This window comes from Trachurus trachurus (genome assembly GCF_905171665.1).
Source record: "Trachurus trachurus genome assembly, chromosome: 9".
NCBI lineage: Eukaryota > Metazoa > Chordata > Actinopteri > Carangiformes > Carangidae > Trachurus > Trachurus trachurus.
Window position 1 is genome coordinate 30,113,457 of NC_139895.1, and position 26,869 is coordinate 30,140,325.

A 26,869-nucleotide genomic window follows, 5' to 3' on the forward strand; every position below is an offset into this window, starting at 1 on the left:
GAATAGTTCACCAAAAAATGAAATTCAGTCATTATTGACTCCCCCTCATGCTGATGAATACACCGGAGTAGTTTTTTATTCCTCAAAGTGCATCTGGAGACCCGGGAGGGGGATTCGTAGTGCAACAAAAACTTTATGAGAGTCAATAGCGCCCGACACAAAAACATCCATAAAACTACACAAAAAACATTTAATATTCCTCCTTACTGCTCGTCCGCTCATATAAAGTTTTCGTTGGACTACGAACCCCCCTCCTGGGTCTCCAGATGCACTTTGAGGAATAAAAAACTACTCCAAAGTATTCATCAATGAATGAATTTCATTTTTTTGGTGTACTATTCCTTTAAAGCATCTGCTAACTGAGTACAGAGGGACTGAGTCAGTGAGAGTACCTGGCTTCTTCCACGCCGTCTGTAGTTCCTCCGCACAATGTTCTTATAGTTTTCATTCTTTTTGGTCAGGTAGTAAAACAACACACACTCTGCCACCGTCTGAAACATGAAAGAAATGTCATTTGCCAACAACCACTTCCTGAGAAGACTGGATGCCAGTGAACAATGAAAAAAGGAAAACGAAACCGATGAATGAAAAAGGTGATTACCTTTCTCTCCAGAAAAGACGCAATCAGACCAAAGTTTTTGGGGTGCTGGATGAACCTGAGGGAACACAACAAAAACATATTTTAAAACACTCTTGGATCCTGTTAATAAAATGATTCAAAAACCATTGACACTTGCTGAATATCTCCTAAAGAAAACCACACAATAACACAAAGAGTGACTGAATGACTGAGGCAGTAATGAAATGATCGAAACCACTGCATTAACCCCAAATTTACAAATTAGGTTTGCAATGTTTATTAATTGATCATTAATGAATATCACACTGGACATTTTTAAGTGATCAAATATCATTCTGTATGTTTTCGATCAGAGTTGTGGGGGTATAAAAAACATGTGGGTAGACTTTAAAGGCACTGATTTTACTGCGTGGGTTTAATTTGATTTGGCAGCTTGAAACGCCTCCTCTCACTTCTCACGAAAGGGGAAGGTTCACTTCCTTACCAACAAACTTACTGACCTTTTGTCGCTCACACATACTTTGCCTAGTTGCTTAAAAAGAAGCAATATGTCTCATAAACAAGAGTGGAATGAGTAGCTAATGTCATACTTGGTAGGTTTTAACCAAACAGCTTAATGTAATAAGACTAGGTTCAAATGCCAAAATGTTTCTGTCAAAAGCTTTTTTGACAGTAACATTTCAACTTTTTTAACTTGTTCTTTTTCTCCAGAAACCAAGTTTAGCTAGGGGGGAAACTGAGACACAACACAGATGTCTTTATGTTCAAAAAAAGATTAAAAAATGATATTTGCGACCATGACTTGACTGAAATGATCTGCTTACTTCTCTCTGAAAGTGTCCTTCTCCTGTTCGCTCCACATGTTCATAACCTGCCGGTCCTTGTACACCTTCATGGGGTCGTCCATCAGTCCATTCATGTTGATGAACTTGATGCGTTGCTGCTCGGCGTCGAACAACATGGGAGGGATGACTGCCAGCTGTCGCATCTGCTTCTCCGTGTTCTGTTTGATATCACACAGAAACCAACATCCTGGGGTGAGTGGGCTGGTCTCGAGAGGGAAAGTATCTGACAACACGGTGCTCATACTGACATGCACTATATGAAACCTGCTGTGGTGCCACGCTTTGTTTTGAAGTGTGACAGAGTTCACTAGACAGGAGGGGAACTTCAGGGTGTCGTGTTGCCTCAGCCGGCTGAGGCTCATTTCCGGTTAAATGTAAACGTCTCTGCAATTGTCACTCTGCGATTTACGACCGTTTGGCATCGAGACCTGACCCTCGTACATGAAGGGGATGGGGAGGGGCGTTAAGGAGAGGTGTTGGTGGTTATTTGAGAAAGCGGTGAAAGAAGATAGCATTTCTTGAAATGAGACGACACAATCTCACTGGACGTACTGATGAGTTCAATGTGTCTACAGTAGTCTAACATGAGGAGAACAGGTCGAGTGTGTGACTAGTGGATGTCACAGCAACATCCCCGACACTGACAAGTCTCCTGTCTATGTTGACTTTAACATAAGATCAGGACACTATCAATATCTCTACTGGACCTGTGCGCTAACAGGCATCTGACTGCTCTGAATCTAGTGTCGCTACAGTAACCTTGTCAGCCAAAATGGCATGAATTCAGCTGGTCAGTCTAACCAAACCAAACCGGTTTATATGATTTTCCTCTGAGCTCAAAGAAGTAAAAACCTGCCTGAGATAAAACTGATGCTTAGATGCTGAAACCGAAAGCTGACACTCGGTGGTCGAGCAGTTAAAAGCACATCCCATGTTGGCAATGCCCACTGCAGTGATCGATTCCTGACTGTGCTGCGTGTCATTCCCCCAGTCTCCTGTCAAATGCCTAAAAAACTGCTATAATGTGGACATGTACATGGGCAAGAATTGCTGCTTCACCAAGAGCTGCACGGATTAGATTATTTAAAAAAAAAAAAAAAAAAAAGAGAGAGGCAGAAAACAAATGCCAGAAAACGAGCACAGTTTGGGAACACTTTGAATTGAAAGCTGCTGAGCTGCTGTGCTGCCACTGGGGCTGTGGTGGCCTTTACAGGCTAGTATCTAGTATTTAGCTTTGGCTAGCCCTGCTAACTTAGCTACCACAAATATTCTTATGGCCCAGTAGCGGAGAAGGAGCCGTCAGTGTGAGCCGATATCATCAGAGTGGAACCGCTGTGGCACAAGGCTTAACCAGTAGAGCAGCTGTGGTATGTGACAACATGTACTGGCATATGCCACAGACACACAGCTATGTTGTGGTGATTTAAAAAGGCCGGCTGGGCTGCGTTTCACGGTGTGCAGCTCAGTTTATTCATCCTGGATCATTTTATGTATGTTCACCACCTATTATACATTATATATTATCTACTGATATTGACCTGTCCACACTGTGACGCTATGTGCCCTGCTTTGTAAGAACATCTGTTGCACATCTCTCTCCCTCCTCTGCTGCTCTCTGATGCTTTTTGACATTAAATGACCGTTTTTATTGTTTGTGTCTTTGTTTTAGCTTATATAATTAATTGTTAATTATGTGACTCAAAGGTCTATGCACAAAACATGTCAAATGCAGTCTTTACTTTTAACTTGACATTGTTTTGCTTTGCTATACGTTGCATTTTTATTGACTATTGTCTACAGAAAATGAAAATATCTTTTAATTTATCTTTTTTATTCCTGCTCTTTTTAATACTCAAAGAAACATCAAATATTCACCACCCAGTGAAAATAATATAGTTAGAAAATAAGCACATCCATAAGATACGTGGATAGATTTACACAAAACCAGCATTTTTTGTTGCTGTTGTTGTTAAGTTGCCACCATGACACCACAGGCACCCTGGGCTTTATTCCTGGCAGCTTTGACTCTAAAAAAAAATCAGACATCCAGATGTCTGGCCAACATCGTCATTTAAACTTCAAGAGCGTGGCAACTTGCCAAAGAGAAAGTGGAGGGGCAAACCATCTAAACATAGCACAAGTCAACAATAACCATGGAGCTTTCACTAGCGCATCTTTTCTGGTTCTGTCCTAAGTTGCACAATTTTTGGTCAGCTATATTTGAACAGTTGTCAAAAGCCTAACCATGACCTGGCCGTCCTCGGACGCTCGGCTGAGACTTCTGATCTTCTGCCTGACACGCAGGTCGCTCTGCACCTAGGGACAGTGGTGGCCAAGAAACTTATTCTCTTAACTTGGAAGTCTACCACTCCTCCCACCTTCGCTCACTGGCTCAGCGAGATGTTATCGGTTATTCAAATGGAAAGGCCGCGCCTGCACAAACCCAATGAACAGAAGAGATTGGAGAGACTTTGGGGAGCCTTCCTGGCCCAATGTCAGGTGTGATACCTGACTCAACCTTTCACATGCTACTTGCTTTACTTTAACGACTGTAACTATGTTTTTTCTGTAAGTCTACTTACATACTGTATGTAAAATTACAACTGCCTGGCAGCCCCCCTTTCTTTTCCTTTTTTTTCCTCTTCTTTTCTTCTGTTTTCTTTTATGTTTGACTGTTTCTCTACTGTCGTATGTTTTGTACAGTTTTGTAAAGTTAAAAACTGTAAATAAAGAAAACAAACCATGGAGCTTACCTCGTGCTCTGATATTCCATCAATGATCTCAGAGACCTCATGTTCACTACGAGCTGCGGACGAGGCTAGCCCACCTCCCCGCTGGCCCACACGGCTACACAAGAGAGAAAAAAAGAGTCGTTGTCACTCAAAACTACCCACTCATTACTGCAAACTGAACCACTACATTACACAATGAAACAAATCCACATCCATTCTTTACAGTAACTAGGCAACAAATGGATGTGATTAAGTCAGTTGCAGAAATTAACTGTGCCATTTTACTCTGAACAATCACAGCCTCCATGGTGTGTGAACTGTGGGAGCAGGTGGGGTGGGGGGTGAGGGGCTGTAATCTCACCTCTGCATGCGCTCCTGCATCTCTCTCTGCTTGCGGATCTCTGGGAACTGTTTCTCGTAGTACTCCCGCACCTTGCTCTCCTTGGCTCGGCGCCGCGGGTTGCTCTCGATGCGCTCCACCTTCTTCTCCCAGGCCTCCATCAGCTGGTCGTACCGCTGGCAAAACTTCTGTTCCTGAAGGCAACACAGAGAGGGTGAGGGTGGGGTCAATCCACTGCAGACCCACCACAACAATAGCCGTTTCTATGTTTCTTTGTTTTCAAGACACAAAACTAACCGACCGCTAAGTCTGAATATTTACCAGCTCCCCCCCCTGATGCTGTGATGTTTCAGACCACTAACATTTGATATTCATACTCAGTAATCCTCCTTCGCTCTCTCTTAGCGTCGCTGGTGTCTCCCACCATGAAGCGCTGCACGTCCAGAGGGGGCAAAGTGATATGTTACTATTCTATGGGGGGTCTGGCCTTGAGCCACGGCTCTGGCAGACGATGGCCCACTGTTTTCCCAGCTTCCTCACAAGCAGGCTGTAAAGCAGACCATTAACCCTGGAGCAGACACGACCCTCAGCGGGCTCGTAAAGCACAAGGTGATGTCTCCCTGCACTCTGCCCACGAGCAGAGCAGCTACCTCCCCCCACTTAGAAACAACACCAGAGAAGACTCGACACTCGGCCCTGACTCACATGCTTTTGATAAAGGTGCTGCATTTGAAAATGGTTCTCTCTGACCTCACATAAACCTGCCGTACATAATAAATGCAGAGCTATGGGGCAGCTGTTGACGGCATCGTTTCCGAGGCTGGAAGCAGTTATCAGTATATTCCTCGCATGTGGGTAGATGCAAATTTCATGGCAAAACTGTGGAGTTGCAACATTTGCAATAATGATTTTGTGTCAAGATAGCTGATTTTAAGATGTCTGTCTGGCTTTAGCATCAGAGCTAGCCCTCATTGATCTCTGCTTTATTTATAGTCATGCTCTTTGGCTCAGTCTCGCTCAATCACTGGCAGACGAGAGCAGTTACTAAGCCTGTACAATGCTCAAATTATTGTTTGGCAGATAGTGATTTCAGAAGATGTAGAAGATGTTTTTTCTGAGATAATGGTACATGATTCTTTTTTTTTTTTTTTTTTTTTTTACAAATGCAATCACTTCCCAGGGAACAGTGTACTGTCAAATCTATTACGCTTCCGTCTGCCTAAAATGGCCACTCAACATCAAGAAGCAGCTAGCGCAGTTTCACTCCAGTCATCATTCATGAGCCGAGTCCCAGCAGAGTCAAAAAAAAAGTTGAGTTCTCTACTTACCCACTGCTTCCGAGCATGATTTCTCCTCTTGAAGTAAAGGATGAGCTTCTTCCTCATTGCCTGGTTTCTGAGAGGGATGGAGGCAGAGAGGCATGGAGGAGACAGGGAGGCAGAGGGACAGACAGGGACAGAGACAGACATATGGTGAGCACATTCAAGGAAACCCTCAATTCAGACAATGTTTCATCGCATTTATCACATGATAAATCTAAATACAGTATACGGTGTTCCCCAGATCCTTCCATACACATGTTCTCCCTGCTGCACTTTTTTCTGCCTGACTTCTTTATTCAATAAATAAATATAAAAATGTACTAGTACACACACAGAGACACAAACACAAACAATGCTTGTCCTTGTATGCCACCGCTCGATAAACTCAAACTTGCTTCTGGGTGGAAAGGACAGCGATGGGAGCCAAACTTATAAAACTTGTCTGGGCTGGGAACAGCCAGCCACAGTGCTTCAAATAAAGGTCAGGGCCAGTAATCTCCTTAGGCAGCCACTCAGTTTGTCTCTTTCTCTGTTCCAAGACAGAGTTTTATTCCTGACACTTAATCTGTCAGTTGTAAGGTCACGTTCCCCACTGATTAATGTAATCTTATTCTACATTAGTCACTTGGGCTGAGCCGCAGGGACCCTCAGGTCACAGGCAAGGACAAAGGACAAGGAAGTGGGCTATCCATGGTGTGTGGTGAAAATTCTAAGATATCAAGACAACATTTTGGGTTTTAGGATGATAAACACACGGGGGGACTTATCCATTCTTCATTTCCCAAACATTTTATCTGCAATAACAAACCCAGGCCAAATCTAAACAGTCTTAACCCCCAACCTACACAAACACTCCCACACACCCACACATACAAACAGACACACACACTGAGCCAAGCCATTGCAGCAGGAAAGACGGATACAGCAGAATCCAGTGAGGTGCAGTGCAGTACATTTATTGTGGTATATAATGGTTGAGAACTTGGCAAAAACAGGTTTAATAGATTAAGCCTTTTAAAGACAGAGATGCCATTGTCCTCTGGACACCAGATGGCAAAGGGAAAGATTAGTCGCCCTGAACCCCTACGAATGCTTTCCTTTGTCCTTCCCTAAGCCTGTGCCATTTCTGAGATATCAGAGAACACTGTAATTTGGCATAATACCTCTAAGACGAAAGATTCATTATACACAAACTCTGGACAGATGTTCTCCAGCGGTACGGCCACACTCAGCAACAGCTTTTCAGACTTCAGAGTATGATTTTGCCTCCATAGCAGCCTGCATTTATCATCAGCTGAGTAGTAACAGTGCAGTGTGTGCAGGAGATGAACTGGGATGGATGCTGAGCACTCCACAGAGAACTGGTACTCATCTATCCAGGCAGGGATGAGTGCCAAGGTTATCAAACCGGTTAGCAAAACAAAGGAGTCAATTGTGCCGGCTCAAAGCGACATAGTGGTATTTAATAACACACACACACACATACACACCGACGGGGCGAGAGAGAAGAGTTTTCAGTTAATTGCTTTGAGGCAATAATACTGATCAAACGGTGCAGGGATCAAAAGGAGTGAAGACAGAGCCGTGTGTGGCTGAGGTCAGATACATCTTGTGGTATGCCACTGTGCCATGGTGGAGACCGGCTATTACAACCCTCCTCAAGCCTTTCATGTGCCCCAGTGAATTATGGTCCTTAAAGGATTACAGATGCATATAAGCTTTCCTGATTGACACGACAGGCAAAGTTGTGTACTCTCTCCTTCCCTAACTGCAGATACACACTAACTTATGGAATTGATACGGCTCATTAATCATTCACCTAATGCTGCCCTGCCCTGGCTGCTGAGAGAGGCAGGCTGCTGTTAATATTTCATGTCTAATATCAGAGGCAAAAAAAAAAAAGATGAAATAATGGTTTGATATTTTAGTTAAAGTAGATGCATATTTGTTTTTTGTTATTTTTTCCACTCAGGTGGCTTTAGCTTGAGCACAGATGATCTGAAGCTCAGGTCACAGCATGAAGTCAATACCACTCATTATAACTTTGACTTGAATCCTGTTTCTTAAACAACAAAAAGAAGAAAACTCTGAGCTCAGCAGTGGTAATAGCTAACAGACCATAGCACATACTGTAGTCATACTCTGTTTTATGTTTACATAAAACCAGTGAAGACTTAAATAGCAAATTCAAGATCCTCAAAAAAAAAAAATAAAGGAGAATCTTAATAGAGTTAAAAAGCTTCAATCAAAACAGAGGTCATAGAGGAGAAAACAGGTGAACTCAACACAAAACCTTAACCAGATGTCAAATTCAGAACAAATAAAGGAAAAGGTAAATTAATAGCATTTCCTTAAAGCATCTCTAGCCGCTGTTGCTACACACATTTATTCTTGTAAGTTTCATAACTAAGTTTAAGTGATGACAATTTCACACCCCCCTCTGAAATTCTATAGTGTGCAGTTTGCCAACCGAGAGGCAGGCAGCTGTGGTGTGTGTGTGTGTGTGTGTGTGTGTGTGTGTGTGTGTGTGTGTGTGTGTGTGTGTGTGTGTGTGTGTGTGTGTGTGTGTGTGTGTCTGTGTGTGTGTGTGTGTGTGTGTGTGTGTGTGTGTGTGTGTGTGTGTGTGTGTGTGTCTCACTGAGGTGATGTACAACCACTACAGGAATTGATAGCTGCTATGGTCACCAAGTTCTACTCTATAGTAGCTGTAGGTTTACAAAGAATTCAAAAAAATATGAGAATCTAATATGTTGTGAAGTCTCCTGACTGCATGTATACTGTACCATTTAACACCACTAAAGGCTTAATCCCACTACATTTCTAAATAAGCAAACATCTTGAATAAATACAGGTTAGGTTCTTCATTTCTGGCTTGTTACATGTTCTAATGCCCACAGGAATCAGAGCTGTTGCAGGTCATTTTGAGTTTGGTTTACTCTTCTATTTGATTTTCCAGGCCTTCAAATGCATTATTTGTAAATGATGATACCCCCACCCACCCACCCACCCACCGACCCCCCCACCCAAAAAATCATTAGCATCTCAAGTGTATATACACCACATGTCTTGAAGATCTGGGATGAGATCCTCTTGCAATAATTAAACTCTACAGTATTCAAAATTCAGTGGGTGTATGCAAATCATTTCCACACATACAAGTGTTCAATCATGTAGAGCGACACTCACATTTTGATGTTCTCATGGTACTGCTTGGTATCGGAGGGCTGATTGTACAGAGGCTGCAGCAGGAGAAGAAACAACAAGACCAAAGGATCAGTCATACTGTCAGTGGTCAAACAGACAAACAGCTGAAAGAGATGAGGGTCAAACCACACATTTTACTAAAGTCTCTTCAATATGCTTCTGAATTCACCCCAAATGAAGGTGGGATTTGTAGTGTTGGTCCATGGATAAGAATCAAAGCTCTGACTGACAGAACCCCAATAACTCCATTTGAGAGGAGTCACTCCAAATGAGCCACATCTTGTTGGACTCTACATGTAATTCATTCAACAGAACCAAATAACTGTCTGTTAATGAAGCTGTCCATCTGTCTTACTGTTTCATACACAGAGACACTATGTAAGATGTGGAAAAATATTATTGCAATCAAAGTTCTGCTTTGAAAGTCCCAAGTCTGAAAAAAAGTAGTGAAGTAAAACAAGTTCTGGTTCTGGTTTGACAGTTTGGGTCTTGAGAAGCCTTTCATATTTCATTGTAACTCTGTGTTCAATATCAATATGCTAAAACAGCTTTGAGCACGGAAATCAAATATTTTTTACTTTATTTCATACCAGCGCTCGGGACATTATGTGTTCCAGACTCAATTCCTCGTGTCTTCCTAACGTCCCTCATCTCTCTAACCTGCTCCTCAATCAAATGTTCAAAAAAGAAAAAAAGCTACAGACACAGAGAGATGGTGTGTACTCACCAGCTCTACCCTGGGTCCCAGTCCCTCCAGGATCCTGTGAGCCTCTTCTGCCTTTTTCTGGTGAGGAAACACAAACAGAAGTAGTACATTAGCCAGCTGCCTGCACCTCTGTTATCACCACGGCAACGCAGTGAGCACGCTCATTTGATCACAGAGGCTACACTGCTTGCTAGACGGACAGGCGGACGGACGGACGGGCGGACTGCTGGATGTAAGGATGGGTGGATGATTAGATGGAGAGATGGATGATGCACTGACTATTATTAGAGCTTTTAACTCAAGCTGGGCCACAGCTCCCTCTCTCCTCTTCTGGAAAAAAAATAAAAAAAGATTACTCACCTCCCCTGAGCAGAGAGAGAAAGAGCAGGCAGGATAAGTGGGAGTGGAATAGAAAGTGAGTGGGAGAGAAAGTGTAAAAAAAAAAAAGAGGGAAGAGGGGGGTGGGGGGGCTAAAGGGCTTTGGTGCTTATCTCATAAGAGACATCTGATGAAAGACAGAGAAAGACCTCACCTCCAGCTCACTACCTACACCAATCAGTCTCTTACAACAAAACCTGCTGGCGCGGACCGAAAGCCAGACAGGGGGGCAGCCTGCAGCTCCCAGCTGGGTTTCTGGACGACCTCTCTGCAGCTCTGCTTCTCCATACCTTTATATTTAGCTCCAGCAGACAAATGTATGAGCAGTGTCCCAGGCTACCCCTCTCAATGTTCACCCCGCTCTTTTCCTTCTTCCGCTCTGTACGCTCCATCGATCTAACAGACCCTGTTTGGTGACACACCACATGCTCCGTTGCTTTCCATCTCACTTCATTTCCTTCGGTGGGACCGTGCGGGGAGACTGGCAGGACTGACACACTGGCAGAGGATGGAGTGGTGGGGTGGGGGGTGGGGGGTGGAGAGGAGGATGTAGGAGTAAATTTTTAGGGATGATAACGGAGACTGTGCTTGTGCGTGTCAACCTTTATTTCTCGCCGCCCACCGTGTCACGCTGCTTCCTTGTCACTTTCACTCTGTCTTCACTGTGGAAGGAGTTGGGATCTACTCCTAAGTTTATGCAAGACTCACGCTAACGGACTTGGATGTAAGACCCCGGCTGGAGCTCACGCACACAGCTTAACTTGACTCAACAACACACACACACACACACACACAAGCTTCCAACTGGCTCACCTGTCTGTGAGCGAAGCCAAGTGACACGGCTCCAGTTTTAAAAAAGTGCTGTGTGCGTTTCCCCTAGATTGTCGTGCGGCAAAAAAGGAAGCGCTGAGGATTTATATTTGCAATTATTAAAACATAAAATCCAAATGCAAATACAGTAACATGATGCCATTATTCTTCCTTCAGTTGTTTTGCATAGACACCCCCCACCCCACCCCCACCCCCACTCCTGTTGCTTCCTCACCAGTGAGTAGGTGTAACAGGCTGCAGAGTATTGCCTCAGAGAGCTCGCTCACTACAGGAGCAGTTAATGAGCAGCAATTATTAAAAGCAGCCTTTCATCCTCAGGGAATAGGGAGGTTCAAGGATTTCTCTTCATTTCCTGGCTGCGATTCTTTCAGAAAATTTAGAAGAAAAAAAAAAGAAAAGAAAAGAAAAAAGGGCTGCATGTTATTGACCTCAAAACTCTTGGAGTGTGGCTTCACATTAAATACTCAAAATGACAAACTCTGCAATCGGGAGGAAGACTGATGAGATGCAATATTATCTTTTCTCTAAATGTGTGGTTAATTACACTGAGGGAACTGCCTGCTTGATACACACACACCCACATCATAAGACCCGAGTACATAGACTGCTCCATTACTTTAATCATGCCCCCTCCCTGTGGTAGCACACAGGACTGCTGCTTTGGCAGCAGCAGTAGAAGCAATTGTGCTGTTGTACACGCTGCCTTCTGTCAACAAGACATTTTCTCCTGCCGAGCACATGACGCCTCAAATGAAATGTTCAACTTCAGCTTGGAGCAAACATTATAAAAGAACCCTGTCTGCGCTCCTCTCTGACCAGAAATCACAACGCTACGACTACAGACGCTGTGTATCTCTGATGAAGGGAAAACAGACACAGACAAACAGGAAAAAGGGAGTGAGGTAAAAGAAAAAAAAAAAGAAGATGAGGAGAGAGAGAGAGCAGGAGACAGAGAGCTCTTTAAGGACATGGTAATATGGCACAGACATGAGGATTTAGCATAGCTCAACAGAATTATAATAACGCCGTCACAGTGAGGCTGTCTGTCTTGTGTTCGTGTCCATGACTGTGATGTTCCAAATATGAGCGGAGTGAACTTGAGTTGAGCCATCCCCGGGGTTCCACTATGGGCTGTCGCTGGAAATGCGGCTGTGACCCTGTCTGAGAGAGCTGGTGACACTGAGCCCAGGGGGGACAGGCGTCACCGTGGTGACACCGAGGTAATTATAACCAGGTGCTTTAACACACATCAACCAGTACATACATGCACTACAGGCCCGACATGGATCATTACGCTTTAATGGTACCGCCTTGTTTGCACATCACCTCTTCATGAACTTATAATTGTCAGATGATGAAAGAGTGTTGATCTCTCTCCCTCTGAGACATATACTCAGTCTTTACTCCTCCCAGAGCCAGCTCCACAAACGTAAAGCTGACACCTCTGGATTACCAGTGTCAGCAGCAGGCTGGATGTGGAGATGAACTAAACTGTGGCAGGTTAACTCTGCAATTGTTTAAAATGATGGAGAGTTGTTGGCTAGCTAGTCAAACTGTGTAAGATACGTTAAAGGCACCCAAGTATAAGGAGTTGATAAATAATAAATGTTACAGTGATCAAATGAGTTATGATGAATATGAATGGATGAGGCAATGTTATGGAGTTACTGTTGCAATGCGCTTAGTGTGGGTAAAGGGGAGAGAGAGGGAGATAGCGAGGTTAGGGGGCCAGGCAGTAGGCCAGAGTACATCTACATCCTGTCAGTCTGAGGGAAGTGGAAAGTGTTACAGAGGTCAGGCTACATGGTGGAGTAAGCTGTGAGTCATTCCTCAGTCTTAAGCAATCAGCAAAGTCTTGCTCTTGTGCAGAAGTGCTGTGATTTAGCCGTGTTTAATGACCGCGAGGGAGCGAGTCACAGAAGGACACTCCCTGTGCTGCCATGTTCCCTTTCAAAGCGCTTCTCGGGCCATTTCTGGTTTTATCTAGAGGCATCTGTGCAGGTTAGCGCAAAGTGTCACCACACGATTCCAAAAGCAGTGAAGGATTTACTCCCCCTCTCCATGACAGTTATTCACGCTTTGCCATAATGCGGGTTTTAAACAAGCTTCCCCACTTGGATTTCGACTGCACTGCTTTGCTCTTCTATAAAAAAAAACCATTTGCCTCGAATCTGTCTGAGAAACTGTTTTCCTCTGAACTGTGAGGCTTTTTAAATTACTTCTAGTTTCCCATAGGGGATTTGTTCAAAGAGGTTAAATCTGGGGTGTGATATTGCGTGAGGGGAGTTCCCTGTTTTAAAGGCCAACTCCAATGAAAAAAAGAGACTTGTGCTTTTCACCACTAGGGGGGCTGAGAGCACTGAGAATCACTCCATTTAGAAAGGCAATCTCCTGCCCAGTGCACCACTGCATGTAATGATTGCTGTGTCCAGGCCCAACATAACACTCCCAGACAGCTTTATGTGACCTCCCAGTGCCCCGCTTCTCTTTTCTTTAAAGCGTGATTCTGTTTCAATACCTGCAGAGATGATAAAGAGACAAAGATTTATCTCAGTGTGTGTCTGTGACACCTCATAGTGTGCTCATGTGTACGCCTGTGATTCATCACGCCTGCTACGCTGACCTTTAGTAGCTTATTCTGTTAGGCAAGAGTTTGGCCTCACCTGACAGAGGGGAGTGGGAGACTTGAGGGAGGAGAGGAATACTTTGTGACAAAGAGAGCTTTTGTGACAGAGGATTACATCAAAAAAGGTCAACGAGAATGACAGATCTCCAAGTAAAACTACATACGAGTCACTGTTGGACCCCCAGTATTTTGTTCACTATCAGGACATTTGGATTGACTATGGTGTCTATGAGTGTGACGAAAGAAGCACATGTATGTGGTAAAATCAGGGACTTTGTGTTGTGTGGACCTAATTTGTCTTACAGGCACGGTGAGGTTATCTCCCACCCTGGCAGGCTGCCCAGTCCCTTACATGGGAACCAAATAACCATGCCAGGCACCAGAGAGTGTTCAGAGCCAGGCTTAGTTCAATTTGTTATCTTGCATCAGACCAGTGAAGCTGCACTGAACCACAAGCTGCAGTTCACTGGTGGTAATGAATACACTGCATATCTGATCAAATGAAACTAAACTCAAAAGCAAGGTCATTTTGACTCCACTCATGGCCAATTGAGCCCAATTGGTGTGTGTGTGTGTGTGTGTGTGTGTGTGTGTGTGTGTGTGTGTGTGTGTGTGTGTGTGTGTGTGTGTGTGTGTGTGTGTGTGTGTGTGTGTGTGTGTGTGTGTGTGTGTGTGTGTGTGTGTGTGTGTGCGCGTGTGTGCGTGTGTTGCATATGTGCGTGTGTGCTCTACTGACCCTGTTCTCATCGTAGATGATCTGCACCAGGCTGCGGTGCTTGGCCTCGCTGGGTGGCGGTGAAATGGGCCGTTCTGGCTCATGAGGCTTCGCTGCCTCCTCCTCCAGCTGTTGCTGTAACACACACAAAAACAGAGATGACAGTTAACACTCCAGGGCTCTGATCTACCAGGAAGACCTGTGGCTCACCAGTTCCTGTTGAAAGGATCAAGAGTGTGCGTTAGAGCAACCAGCCCTCCCCCAGCTCTCCGGCAGGGACTAGACTAACCGTCCTATTAGCTGTAATAGCTATTAACTCCCCAGGGCCTAGTTAATCAAAGAGTTACCACAACAGCCTGTAAACAAAGCCAGCGCCTGCTGTGCAGCAGGAATATCCAACCAGAAAGAGAAAATTAAGAGATACGGGGACGGACAAAAGTTATATTAAGGGAGGGAAATGTGGGAATTCAACACTAAGCAAATACTGGAAAACAGCAGCTCTTTTAACCGAGGCTCCTCATCACCCTGGCTTGTTATTTAGATGTACTGTCTATAGTGAATGCTAAGTAAGAACAGAAATAGGCAGCAAGTAAGAATGTGAGGGCTGTCAGAGAGCTGAAGGAGAGGAAGAGCCATCAGCCTTGATGCTGCACTGCCAATCATCTGCTTTCAGTCACTGCTTCCTTATCCATCAATAGTGGTCATTTTACAGGCGTAAAACTCAAAAACACACACTACAAACAAAACTATTCAGTTTGATGTCTGAAACTTTGCACATTATGCTGCCTCCAGTGGGGAGTCCTATACGGGTCCTAAAGCTGAGAGGGCAGAGTGAGAGGACGGTTCCTGTAAAGTTCCTCCCCTTCTTCCTGTACCAGGAACTTCCTTGGTGGAAATGGGACTCATCATCCCTTGAAGATGTTTGGAGAGGAAAGTTGAAGTTCAAGTGTTTGACTCCAGTCTTCCATTTACACACATCATGTGTGTTACTTGTTCTGAAGCTGGTTGAAATGTTTCAGCACTGGCTATTCAGGCAATTTCGGATATTTTTCAGTCATATTACAAAAATGCTGATGTGATTTAAATCACATCTGAATTTCATCAAAAAAAAAAAAAAGCATTTGCGTTAGTATTATATCATTTTTAAATTATGTATTGCACGCAGCCCAGTATTTAACCTATGTCTAGGTTGCTCCCTTTGCATTTGTAGCATATATTCTATTGTTTTAGACATTGTAGGTTATATTTTATCATATACTTCCTCTTTGTATCCTATTTATCTCCCTTGCACATTTCCCTTTGGAGCATCCTGGCAGAAGAATTTCCTTTGGGATGAATAAAATTCTATCTATCTATCTATCTATCTATCTATCTATCTATCTATCTATCTATCTATCTATCTATCTATCTATCTATCTATCTATCTATCTATCTATCTATCTATCTATCTACCTATTAAAGAGGAGGAGTCTTGGAGGTTGAAAAAGCTATTTGTCTGGTAAAAAAAACTGAATTAAAGCAAATGCATTCCAGTCACTAACTTTAAAAATCATCACAAAAATATCAGCAAAACTAATTACTACTGTAGCTCAACAACCTTGTGGCATTAAAGCGTCACTATCATTCTGAGGATACTCTGAAGATATTTGGACACAGTCTGTGTGCTGTGCAGGCTGCAAGCTGCAGACAGAAGAAGAGTGTATCCAGCTGTAACTAGCCGTCTGGAGGCAGAGGCCCAGTGTCGCCGCTGTGTGTTTAGCTGAGCTACAGTTAAGTCAGCCCTCTGCTGCAACCCCCCTTCTGTACCCCCCCCCCCCCCCCCCCCCCCCCCTTCTCCTGCTCCTCCTTCTCATCTCCTGTCAGAGGCTTCAGAAGGGGAAAGGAGGCCTCCAGAGGATCCACATGAGAGCAAAGCAAGATGGATCATCATGTGCCATGATAGGGCTGGATAAGCATCTGGTGAAGGAAACACAGACATTCCCAAAGAGACCCCCCCCCCCTTCCCTTTCCAAACCCACCACAGAGTAAAATAAAATAAACCAGCCGTCCTGATCTTGGCTAACACGGCATGGGCTGGCGGTAACCGAAGCCCTAGGCCCCACCCATCCCCTACCTCTGCCAGGAGTCTTTAAATCAACTTTTTCCCTGCCACTTAATTAGTCCAGATGTTTTAATGCTTCAGGAGAGTTGGACTGTAGAAAAAAATATCCATAAAAACACTTGATTTATGCTTGTAAGCAGCAGGGCTTTAGTCTCTCAATCATTCATAAGTTTTAACCCCCAGGTTGGAATATGAGGTTACTTTGGTTCCTGCTACACTTTGGTAAAATACCCAACTTCACACTAAATCCTTTCCAGCAAAACATTCAGATAGCATGCTTTGTATATTTATCCAACAGACACAGATTACAGCAGCTATTGGTAAATTAGAGTTCATGTTATTTAGAGGCCATTCTTAAGTAATGTAGGTTTCCCCTTTAAAATGCTTTCAGTTAGAATATCATACTGTTTCATTTCATTTATTGGATCTCCATTAGCACCAGCACATTAGCATAGCTATTCGTCCTGGAGTCCAAACATGAAGTCCATCAATATAACACATTAGATTAGATACATACATATAACACAAGACATAATACACCATTTGTACAATACAAGTAAGAATCTGTAAATATGCACCCTTAAACTATAATGTATAAACTTATCATAATTACTATTCAAGCTATATTAGCTACCGTGCAGAGATGTAAACGGTATAAACGTAAACGTTTAAGAGTCAAATGATCAGTTTCCACCCAGATTAAACCGACCAGTCATTTTTAAATAATGACACGCATATCTGTCATCAATAAATTCACCAAATGCCATTACTGTTTGAGATACTTAAGTGTTATGAGCTGCAGTATAAGAGAGTGCATAGTGGAGGAGGAAAAGAGTGAGGCTGACTACAGTTTCTGCACTGAACATGGCAGGCGGCCAGAAAGGAGACAGTGTGGCAGGGATATGAGTGGTTTAGCAGTCAAAAAAAGCCTCTGCCATAATCCTCCTCCTCCCCCAGGGAAGCTGTTATTTATAGCCTTATATATTTTTAACCTACTTCTCTCCTAAATAAAAAGCCAAAGAGAAGAGAAGGAAAGTGGGGATTCAGCTGCCTGGAGGAGTGCGTGTACAGAATCGTGCTACATTGAGCAAGAAACAGCTACAAGCTTGAATTACAACACAGCAAAGTCTGTTTAAGACTTTACTGCACCAATGCCAACTATAGCCTGGCAGGGAGAGTCACACTGGAAGGCTGCACATTGAACATTTCAAACAAACTAAACACTGCCACCAAGAACATTGACCAAGAATGCCAGCGCTGGCAAAGACCTGCACATGACGACAAGCATGACCAATAAACACGAAGGTACCTGAAAGCGCTTGTTAAGCACGCCTGTCCGCCCGCCCGCTCCAAATATGTGCAGAATGCACATGAATGACATCACACTGTGTATACTTTACTTTCTTCACTGTCACATATCATCCTGTCTTTCCGGTTGTGCACAAAATAACACCATGTCAAATTACAACAATTACCTAAACACCTGTACAAACACTTTGGAAGTTCTGGCTCGTGTTCAGCTGCATACTAACCTGCACCCTCCCTTTTCAAATCACCTCATTCTCATCACAAAGTGAATGAAAAACGGAAATACATTTGGAAATGACAGATTTCTACTGCACTCTTACACAAATTTATCCTCTTTTCAGTAGATAGTCAAATTTAGCAAAAACAGGATATTTCTGGAGCTTAAGTTCCCACGAAACAAATCAACAAATATAAATCAGTTCCTATGCATGAGATGACGCCAGTGTTCTAAACAACATCTCTAAACATGAAGCAAACCAGTAGAATCTCATCATTCCAGGCGGATTCAGAGGTGTGCAGACCTGTTTCTTGCGAAGCTTGCTGATCTGCTGCTCCACCATGGTGATCTCCCTGTCCACGCGGTCCATGTTCTGGATGAGCTCCTCCTTGGAGAAGCGAGCCGGCACCAGATCCAAGTCAGGGTCCATCTGGACCGGGCTCACCGGGGAGATGGGCTCCAGTTTTCCCATGCCGCTCCCACGATCCTACAGACACACAACAGAGAAAAAAATGCATTTTTTATTAGTTGTGATTATATCATCTTATTCTCCACAGCTTTTTCAATTTTACACTTGGGAAAAAGTCAAACACAATACAGTCATTTTATTTAGGTCTAAAGGTAGAGGGGAGAATGAGAACAGGGTGAATATTTCTAAAAGGAATTTCATGAGGTAAGACACGTCTACCCAATGTTTGGATTAAACTGATTGTAGTTGACAAGTCAGTTGAAGTGATTTGACACAACGTAGCATGAACACCCTCCTGATATTTGCTCCTGACCCCCTCAGATTAAAGTTTCCATCTTGAAAGCCTCCCTGTCTTCCTCTGATTGCAAGGTCTGTAGGTGACTCCACAAGAAATCATCCAAACATAGTCCGTGTGTATCCTTTGGGAAGGTAACACACACCAGTAATTAAGTCCTCTGGGTAATGAAAGGCAGTGTAGTGTCTCAGTGTCACTAGACCACACTAATGAATATCAGGTCACAGCCTCCCTCGCTACAACTGCACTGAGCGCTGGCAGCTGCCTCTGCTACAGACACTTTGTCTGAGATGTGAAATGAGTTTTAAGGTGTAGGGGAAAAAACTCTGAAGGGTTGTGTAGTAGGGATGTCACGATTATAGATTTTCTTGGTACGATTATTATCAAAGAAATAATCATGACTATCACGTTTATTATATTCAATAATTTTACAACACTATGAATGTGTAAAATCAAATATAGTCAAAATATAATTGCATTTCAGATTACATAAACAAATTATTTAAAGTATCTATTAATAGAAGACCAATTATTAAATCTTCAGAGGAAATGTTTGAAGTATTCAAATTTTTTTTGTTGTTGTTGTTTTTTTATAACAAATGAGGCACTAACATTTATATTACCAGTTCAGTGTTATGTGGTAAATTGACATTAACATAATTTAACCCAGTTACTGTGTATTTACCTTTACAAAGCAAGGTGGTTATCTCGCAGGTGATGATTCATATCGTTCATAATGTTGCGTAACTTTGTTTTCGTTCTGTGTGAGTTGTGCTGATCTGAAAACATGGTTCCGGGCTTCCGGCATAATCTTTTTTGGAAAGTGACGGTATTTAGGAACCTTTACGATTAAATAATTGTGCCATTTAATACCGCGATTAATTGTGAAAACAAGTAATCGTGACATCCCTATTGTGTAGTATGTGAACAGATGGAATTCACCATGTCTTCTGGCGGAACATTTTGAAATGATGTGCATCTGTCACTCAAATAATACACAGTGCGTCTCATCGCATAAGATGCCGTGCTGAAGAGAGAGAAGAGATTGATTAAACTACAGCAGCACAGTCAGAAGTCAGTGTAGCCTCCATCTCTCTCCAGAGATCTTCCTAAACTACAGCAGAGCAGGACGGCACAACAAGATGGCAGGCATAAAAAGAGACCAGTCGCACCTCAAAATTAACAAACTGGGATGTAAATGTGGCCTCCCTGTTTGTTTTCATGCATTAATCTGAGGAACACGCCGGCCTCATCATTAGTCCATAGGGATCTGATGTTCTGGTCTGCTGCAGTTTTCTGTCTATTCATTAGAGCAGAGTGAGACGGTGTTTAAATCACATACACAGCCACAGTGTGTCATCATTTTCATAATCCCAGTTGTGTATTTCCCACTGTTCCACTGAGATTCTTTCATGTGCAAATTGTGACTATGCGCATGAAAAAACAAGCACCAAAAATGTGCATGTTTGTGAATTTCTACTCTCTAAAAGTGACAATTAATTATAAGATACCGATTGTTTATCTGTCCATATAATTGACTATTTGTTTAGGCTCTAATCAAGATGACCAGCATATTAATTTCTTTTGTACCCAGATAATTATTGTGCCTCAGAACATAATGTGGTTGAAAAAGCAACCAGCTTCTTCTTAGAGGCGATAACCATGAGTCTAATCTATTATATTGTATAAAATCCACCAAATATTACAACACGCGGACCACATGCTGTGTAGTTCAGTCGAGCATTACAGTTTAGGACTGGATTCATCAGACCATTTCACCTTTTCTCCAGTCATCATGGCTTCAGTTGCTCCTTAACTAAATAAATATCTTCAGTGGTTTGGGAAAGAGTAGAGTTTCCTACATGATCTTCTTCTACAACCCTTACAGGACACATTTTTCTGTGCAGAGTGATTGCTGTATGAATATTTCAACCTGTGCCTGTCAGGCCTCTGACCTCTCCCACACAGTTTGATGAGGTGTTCTGGACCACATACACATTTCAAATGTGCTGCCTTAGAAAGCTCCCGCTTGAAGCCAATTCTCAGTAATCCGTTCACATGCAAAGCAAGAGTGGAAACCGTGTTGCTGTTACATGCACCAGCTTATGTAACAGCAACACACACGCATGATAAAAAGAGAGCCCACTTGCTCTGACTGCAGGGGCAGCTTCCATCTATTTGTGATCAGTATGTGTGTGCACTGTCTGCATGTACAGTACTGTATGTCCAGTCCATCCTACCGCCACATCCTCCATTAAATGACGACATGTGTGATTCAGTTAGGGGGTTTTGTTTTGTGTTATTTTTAAACATGTGAAATGACGATTATGTAAATGGGCTAATCTGGACTGGGCAGCCTGCGAGACCTGCTGTGACTGAAAATGTCAGTGGCAGATGATGTTGAAGGGCTGTCCTAGATGAAGAAACCCACAGCTACAAGTGCAGTTTTGACCAAAAGAAAGAGAATCACTTCAAATTTACATTAAAGGTATAATATGTAGGAATTTCCCCCATCTAGCGGTGCGGTTGCATATCTGAACGTATTCTTGATGTTGCATTCAGGTGAAATCGGGCAGACGTCAGACAGACAACAGACGCTGCATGTAACAAGCGTCTATGTAAACAATTGGTCCGCCAGCACAAGGCAAAACAATACAGGCGTGACAATATGTTGTCATGGTGATGTCGTATTGTTTACCTGACCCCTGTCTTTCTCTGGTGGAGTAAAATGACATCCGGTTGGTTTGCTGACGGCCGTCTGCCTGACTGCACCTGAATGCAACACCAGTGCCTCCGTCCTTCCTCACACTACACAGTGGTGACAGTTTTAACAGGCGCTACCTGGAAAACTTTCTCCCCAAGCCGACAGCTCCGCTGAGTTTCCGTGGTTACCTACGGTCACGCTGCCACTCAACGTAAAAAATGGCGATGCAACATGGCCGCCTCGGTTCGGTGCGTCGCCCACTTATGTATTTGTAACGACTTGTAACGACTCGTTCTAAGGTACGAGAAAGCTTTCATTTGTATGCGGGTGTGATTCCACTTCAGTGAAATACGTAAAGCAATATTTGATTTTTGCTAATAAAAAGCCAAATAAGTTACATACTGGGGCTTTAAAAATAAATAAATAAAAGGAATAACATACATGACTGGTCTAAAACGCTGTCCTCTCTGTCCTGTGTTACAGCTCTGCATGCCAGACGCTTCTCTCAGAGGACGGATTTATGGTGATGTAAAACCAGATATCATTACACAACATGTGTGCATGATGACTCCAGTCCAGTCACAAGAGGGACATCACATGTTCAACAGTACAGCGCTGATGGGGTTTTTTTCTCCGCCCTATCATTTACACCATACTTGCTGATATTTCTGGACTTTATTTCTGGACATTGCTACTTTGTTCTCTTGTGATCTCAGAAGAGTAAAGCACGGACAAGATGTTTATAGAGAATTTCACCTGGAGGGATTTTACAGAGTAATAAAAGTACAAAGGCAAACATAGCCTGTGTTTTGTCGCTGTGGTCTTTTGCCCTACACCGTCCTCTGTTCGTGTCGGCGCTGCAGCAGCACATCAACAACCACTCCACCTGTGACATGGTGTGAAAAGGTCACAGGCCGATAGCTAAGCCCCTGGCCCGGCCGGGCTTACAGCTTATAGGCCCTCGACAACTCCGCTCGCATTTAGAACATTCCTCTGCATGATGTCTCAGGCTGCGCATGCATCAGGTTTTATTTAAATTACCTCTGGGTGTTGTGGCGTGTCTGTGTGAATGTGTTGTGTTTAGTGAGCACCAGCTTGTGCGACTGAGTCACGGAGTCTTCAGCGTTTCAGACGACGGTTTGAATAAAGCCCTTTATGTCCTCAACTCAACATCCTGTTCACAGTAGTAATACCGGTTTGGTCATGAAGCCCACTCTTGCAGTGGGTGCACAATGCTACTGACACTTATGTGACTGAAGTAAAAAAAACTCCTCAAGGCTGGATCTCAATATGAAAAGGTAAAAAATTCAAACAAGAGCAAATAAAAGTGCAGTATGGAAAAAAAGGCTCTACTATCTAAATTCTAAAGCTAAATAAAAGTTTTTAAACTGCAGGGAAACTTGGGTGCGTGTATGTTATGTGGGCAGCTTTACAATGATCTTGAACCGTCATCAACAGATTATTTATTATTTATGCTAAGAGACTGTAATTAATGTCAACATCATGGAAAGTTCTTAACTGTGGACTACTGCTGCCCCCCCGTCTGTTGCCTTTAATGCAGGACTACAACTATTAAATACTTTTATAAATTTGTAAATCACAGTGACAAAAGAAATCTGTTAATCAGACAGGATGCATGCAAGTCAGAGCCAGGGGAAATCCAGTGGATAAGACATCTCCATAAAAGTGTCTTTGAAATAATGACTGCCTTCCAAAGACAACGAATAAAAGCTTCTATTGTGATTTATTTGCATTTGCATAAATTAAACGGTGGTGGGAAGCAATGAACATGCCTCCAAGAATGTGGCTCAGAGTGGCTTTGGTGGCATATAAGACATCTGACTGCTGTTCTGAATGCTTGAAGATACAGAGCAGCACACTGGAGAATCAACCTTATCACTTTCTGGATGAAGACGGTCTTCGTTCCAGCCAGTATCTGACGACGACTCAGATGTGTCGTCCCTGATCGCAGAACATCCTGCACCAATCAGGTCATCAGTCCAGATACAGTACACAACTGCTGCTGTTATGACTGGAGTTACAAAACAAACCTCTGTATGCCGGATTCAAACAATTCAATCAATTCAATCAAAAAAAAAGGCAAGGCAAAGAGTTGGTGGTAGGTCTTCAAGAGATACAAAGCACTCTACACCAGACAAACGATCCAGTCTGCACTAAAATACTGAACTCCAGTCAGTTCTATCACTTGCGTAACAAGTGAAGTTCTGTGTCTAAGGTGAACCGGTGTGAGCCAATGCCCCAGACAAAAGCTTAACGTCAACCTTGAGTTTGAAATATTTCATCACAGATACACTCTGTGTTCCCAAGGTCAAGACTGAATCGCAACGCTCAGGTTTCAGTTACACCCCTTTCACTTTACACACACACACACCAGCTCTCTCTTTGTCTGTCTCGGGAGGAGTCCAATCACATTCACACATCAGTACCAGTAATTGAATGTCTATATGGAGAAGAGACACCTGGTCACCCACCTATCCAAAAACTGCATTTTTGAGCCAATACCAATATCAATATCTGATCAAGATATATCAGCTAACCTACATAAGAGCCTAACATAAATAAACCTTTTTGACTAAGATCCTTCAAACTTAGTTATTTGAGAACTGAGGCCAAGATACATACTGAGCGTTACCATTGAAAAATACAGCTTTCTGTTCTCTCTGGTGTCAAACCATGTAAAGGCAACACTGTTGTGAAACCCACTCTGGCATTTCTGCGCTGAAATGTCTTGCTATTCATTGCCAACATACACATCAATACCAATATATCTGCAACAAGCTAATATCTACAGTTACTGCGTATGGTCCGCCCTGCTGATTTATCATTTTAATAAAGAGTTAGCTAACTCACACAGAGAGGCTGATGACACATTTGACCATCATCACTGTTTTCAGCTCAGTGGAATTATTACTCAGCCGTGTCACAGGTACATTTCTACATCCCCTAGCTCCAACAGCACTGCAGCCTTTCAGCCATATATGGTAAGAATGATGTGTTTAGAAATGTAATGAGCGCTGCCTTGTAAAGGAGATCACTCCAGTCTGTGATCTAGCTGTATTCTCTTTACTTGAAGATGACTGCAGAATGTTGCTTTTGTCCTCTGATTCACAGTCCATGTGAGTCATGGTGAAACCTTTATCAGATACTACTCCTGCCTTTATTTCCTGCTGGTCTTTGTGTCCCTCTCCTCCCTTTCCTTCCCCCAGCCTTTATTTGTGCCTCCCTACACGTTTCCCTTTCTCTCTACTTCCCATCTCTCTCTCTATCCCACTATCATTTGGTGCACTTGCTCTATGCAGTGATTGCATCTGACACGACTTATATAATGGGTTTACAGCCCGAGCTGCTTTGAAGGGAATTACTGGCATTCCTGAATATTTGCCTGCTAGAGTCAGTGTTTTTTCTTTTTTTTTGTTTTTTTTTACTGTACCCTCTGTTATTGGTGTATCTATTTACCATTCCTTGGCTGTCTGCCTCCCCTGGCAGTTTGAAGCACTCTGTGTAATGTCAGGAACACCTCCCCATCAGCAGTTCTACACTGCAAGCAAGTCGTTTTGATGTGCAGTTCACACAGTTTCTTCCTCAGTCTTTTTGAAATCTAGGTCAGCTCTATTATTTATTAATTGCTGTTTCACAACTCCCTTCGTCTTCCCACTGCTGCTCACAGAGCTCCAGCTCCTACAATGCAGAATCTCCAGCATGTCTAATAATATCCACTGTGGCTCTGAAGGAGGCCGGCTGGGATTAATCCAAAAAACACAAGATCTCCAGAATGCAGTCGTAACATTTGAGAAGAGGTATCCACATTATGAATCAGGATTTATCAAAGCCAGAGGAGGCACAGACAGCGTTTCTCAATATATTAGTGCATTACTTACATTTGAGTGTTTCTTCAAAATTATTTTTGGTAACAGACAGCTTTGATACATCACCACATGGTTGAACAAATCAATTATTTCACTCTGTATTGTAACAATTACTTATTTGACTGGTGTTTATTCCTCGCCATCATCATGCTGTAATATATTCCAAACTGTTCAATCCTGTATTGTGTGTTATCATGGCTACTGACCTTTGCCATATCATCATGCCCTCCCAGAGGCAATTGTGGCCGGTGAGACGAAGGCCTCATCAGAGACTCTGGTCCCATGTCTAATCGGGGCCGTTTGATCTCTGCATAGTCCACGTCTGACTGGCCGGAAGGCTCAGGCAGGTATATGTGTTCATAGCGAATATGCTGCTCCTGTCCCCTGCAACAGAAAGAAAACACACATGGTACATTAGAAGAAAGACGAGAAAGCTACTGAAACTGCAGTGAGCGTTGTTCAGGTGTGACATCTTCTGCTGAGGAAACAGTATGAAAAAACAATAGGTAGGAGCCATGCTTGCAGTGTGGTGACTATTTGACCAGAAATCTCTAAAGGTTTTGATTAAATTCCCATTATCCTCAGTTGCCCCAGGTCCCCAGGACCTACAGGTGGTGATTTGAGTGGCTCCCTGGGAAATTCAATGGGTCCCCAATAGGGTTGTCATGATACCAGAATTTCAGTAGTCAATACCAATACCAGTCAATTTCCATGATTCAAATACTTATTCGATACTACAATTAAAAAAAAAAAAAGAAAGAAAGAACAAACAGAACCCATGTTCTTCTAAATTTATTAGGCTACTAAAAAAACAATTTCACATCAAACTTTCTTGTATTTAAGCTCCACTGTGCTTCAACAACTTCTCAGGCAGAAACATGAAGTAAGAACAGAGTTAAAATGGTAAATATGGCTCAACACAAAGAGAAAGTCATGTATCATTACTTTTATCCTTCAAGTCGTTGAACCAGAGAACTGTAACGTTTTTCATGGGTAGAATGAGGTGTGTCCCCGAGACGCATGGATACTGAGTTTACTGTGTCCTTTCAGATTATAATGCGTCAGGGAGGCAGGACACGTAGCAACATCACTGCATATTGAAATTAAACTATATTATATTATGTAGAAGTTAAAATGAACGTGTTTAAATTCCCCCAGTTCAGGTGTGTTTTAGCCTTTTAACATGTTAGCACACGAACGTCGACGTGGATGTACAGTATACAGTATACTGGCATTCAGTTCAAAGTTAAGGTGCAGTGCAGCTGTGGCTGAAGCAGATAAATTACAGCTGTAACTGATGAAAGCTGAGCAAAATCTGATACTGTAGGAGGGAAAGACTAGTCCCAAGGAGAAACTAGCAGAGGATAAGGACCATGTGTGAATTTGACAGTTTGACTGTTATGATCTTTTGCCTGAAATACTGGACCGGGCTTCAATAGCAGAAATAATACTTCCAAAGCTTGATCAAAAAAGGTGAAGATCAATCAAAGTGAGCGAAAGACAAATTACTCTTTTGTTTAATTCCGAGTCAAGTCGGACAGACACCCCACCCTCAGTCTGATGTATGAGGAGTGAGGACATGAGTAATACTGACGCAGTATTGATCTTC

At 42.9% G+C, this 26,869-nt stretch overlaps 1 protein-coding gene across 6 annotated transcripts in view; it reads right to left on the reverse strand.

Annotated features, from left to right (window-relative positions):
- The window catches only part of ncor2 (nuclear receptor corepressor 2), a 95,739-nt gene that overhangs the window by 40,391 nt on the left and 28,479 nt on the right, over nt 1–26,869 (reverse strand). For all 6 annotated transcript variants that reach the window (XM_083979363.1, XM_083979366.1, XM_083979365.1 and 3 more), the window contains exons 4-14: nt 25,467–25,644; nt 18,210–18,392; nt 14,301–14,414; nt 9,751–9,807; nt 9,006–9,058; nt 5,826–5,892; nt 4,519–4,691; nt 4,179–4,272; nt 1,405–1,583; nt 602–656; nt 393–491 (exon numbers count right to left, since the gene is read on the reverse strand). In XM_083979363.1, the coding sequence (XP_083835489.1) occupies nt 393–491; nt 602–656; nt 1,405–1,583; nt 4,179–4,272; nt 4,519–4,691; nt 5,826–5,892; nt 9,006–9,058; nt 9,751–9,807; nt 14,301–14,414; nt 18,210–18,392; nt 25,467–25,644 (1,252 nt within the window). The remainder of the gene's footprint in view (nt 1–392; nt 492–601; nt 657–1,404; nt 1,584–4,178; nt 4,273–4,518; nt 4,692–5,825; nt 5,893–9,005; nt 9,059–9,750; nt 9,808–14,300; nt 14,415–18,209; nt 18,393–25,466; nt 25,645–26,869) is intronic.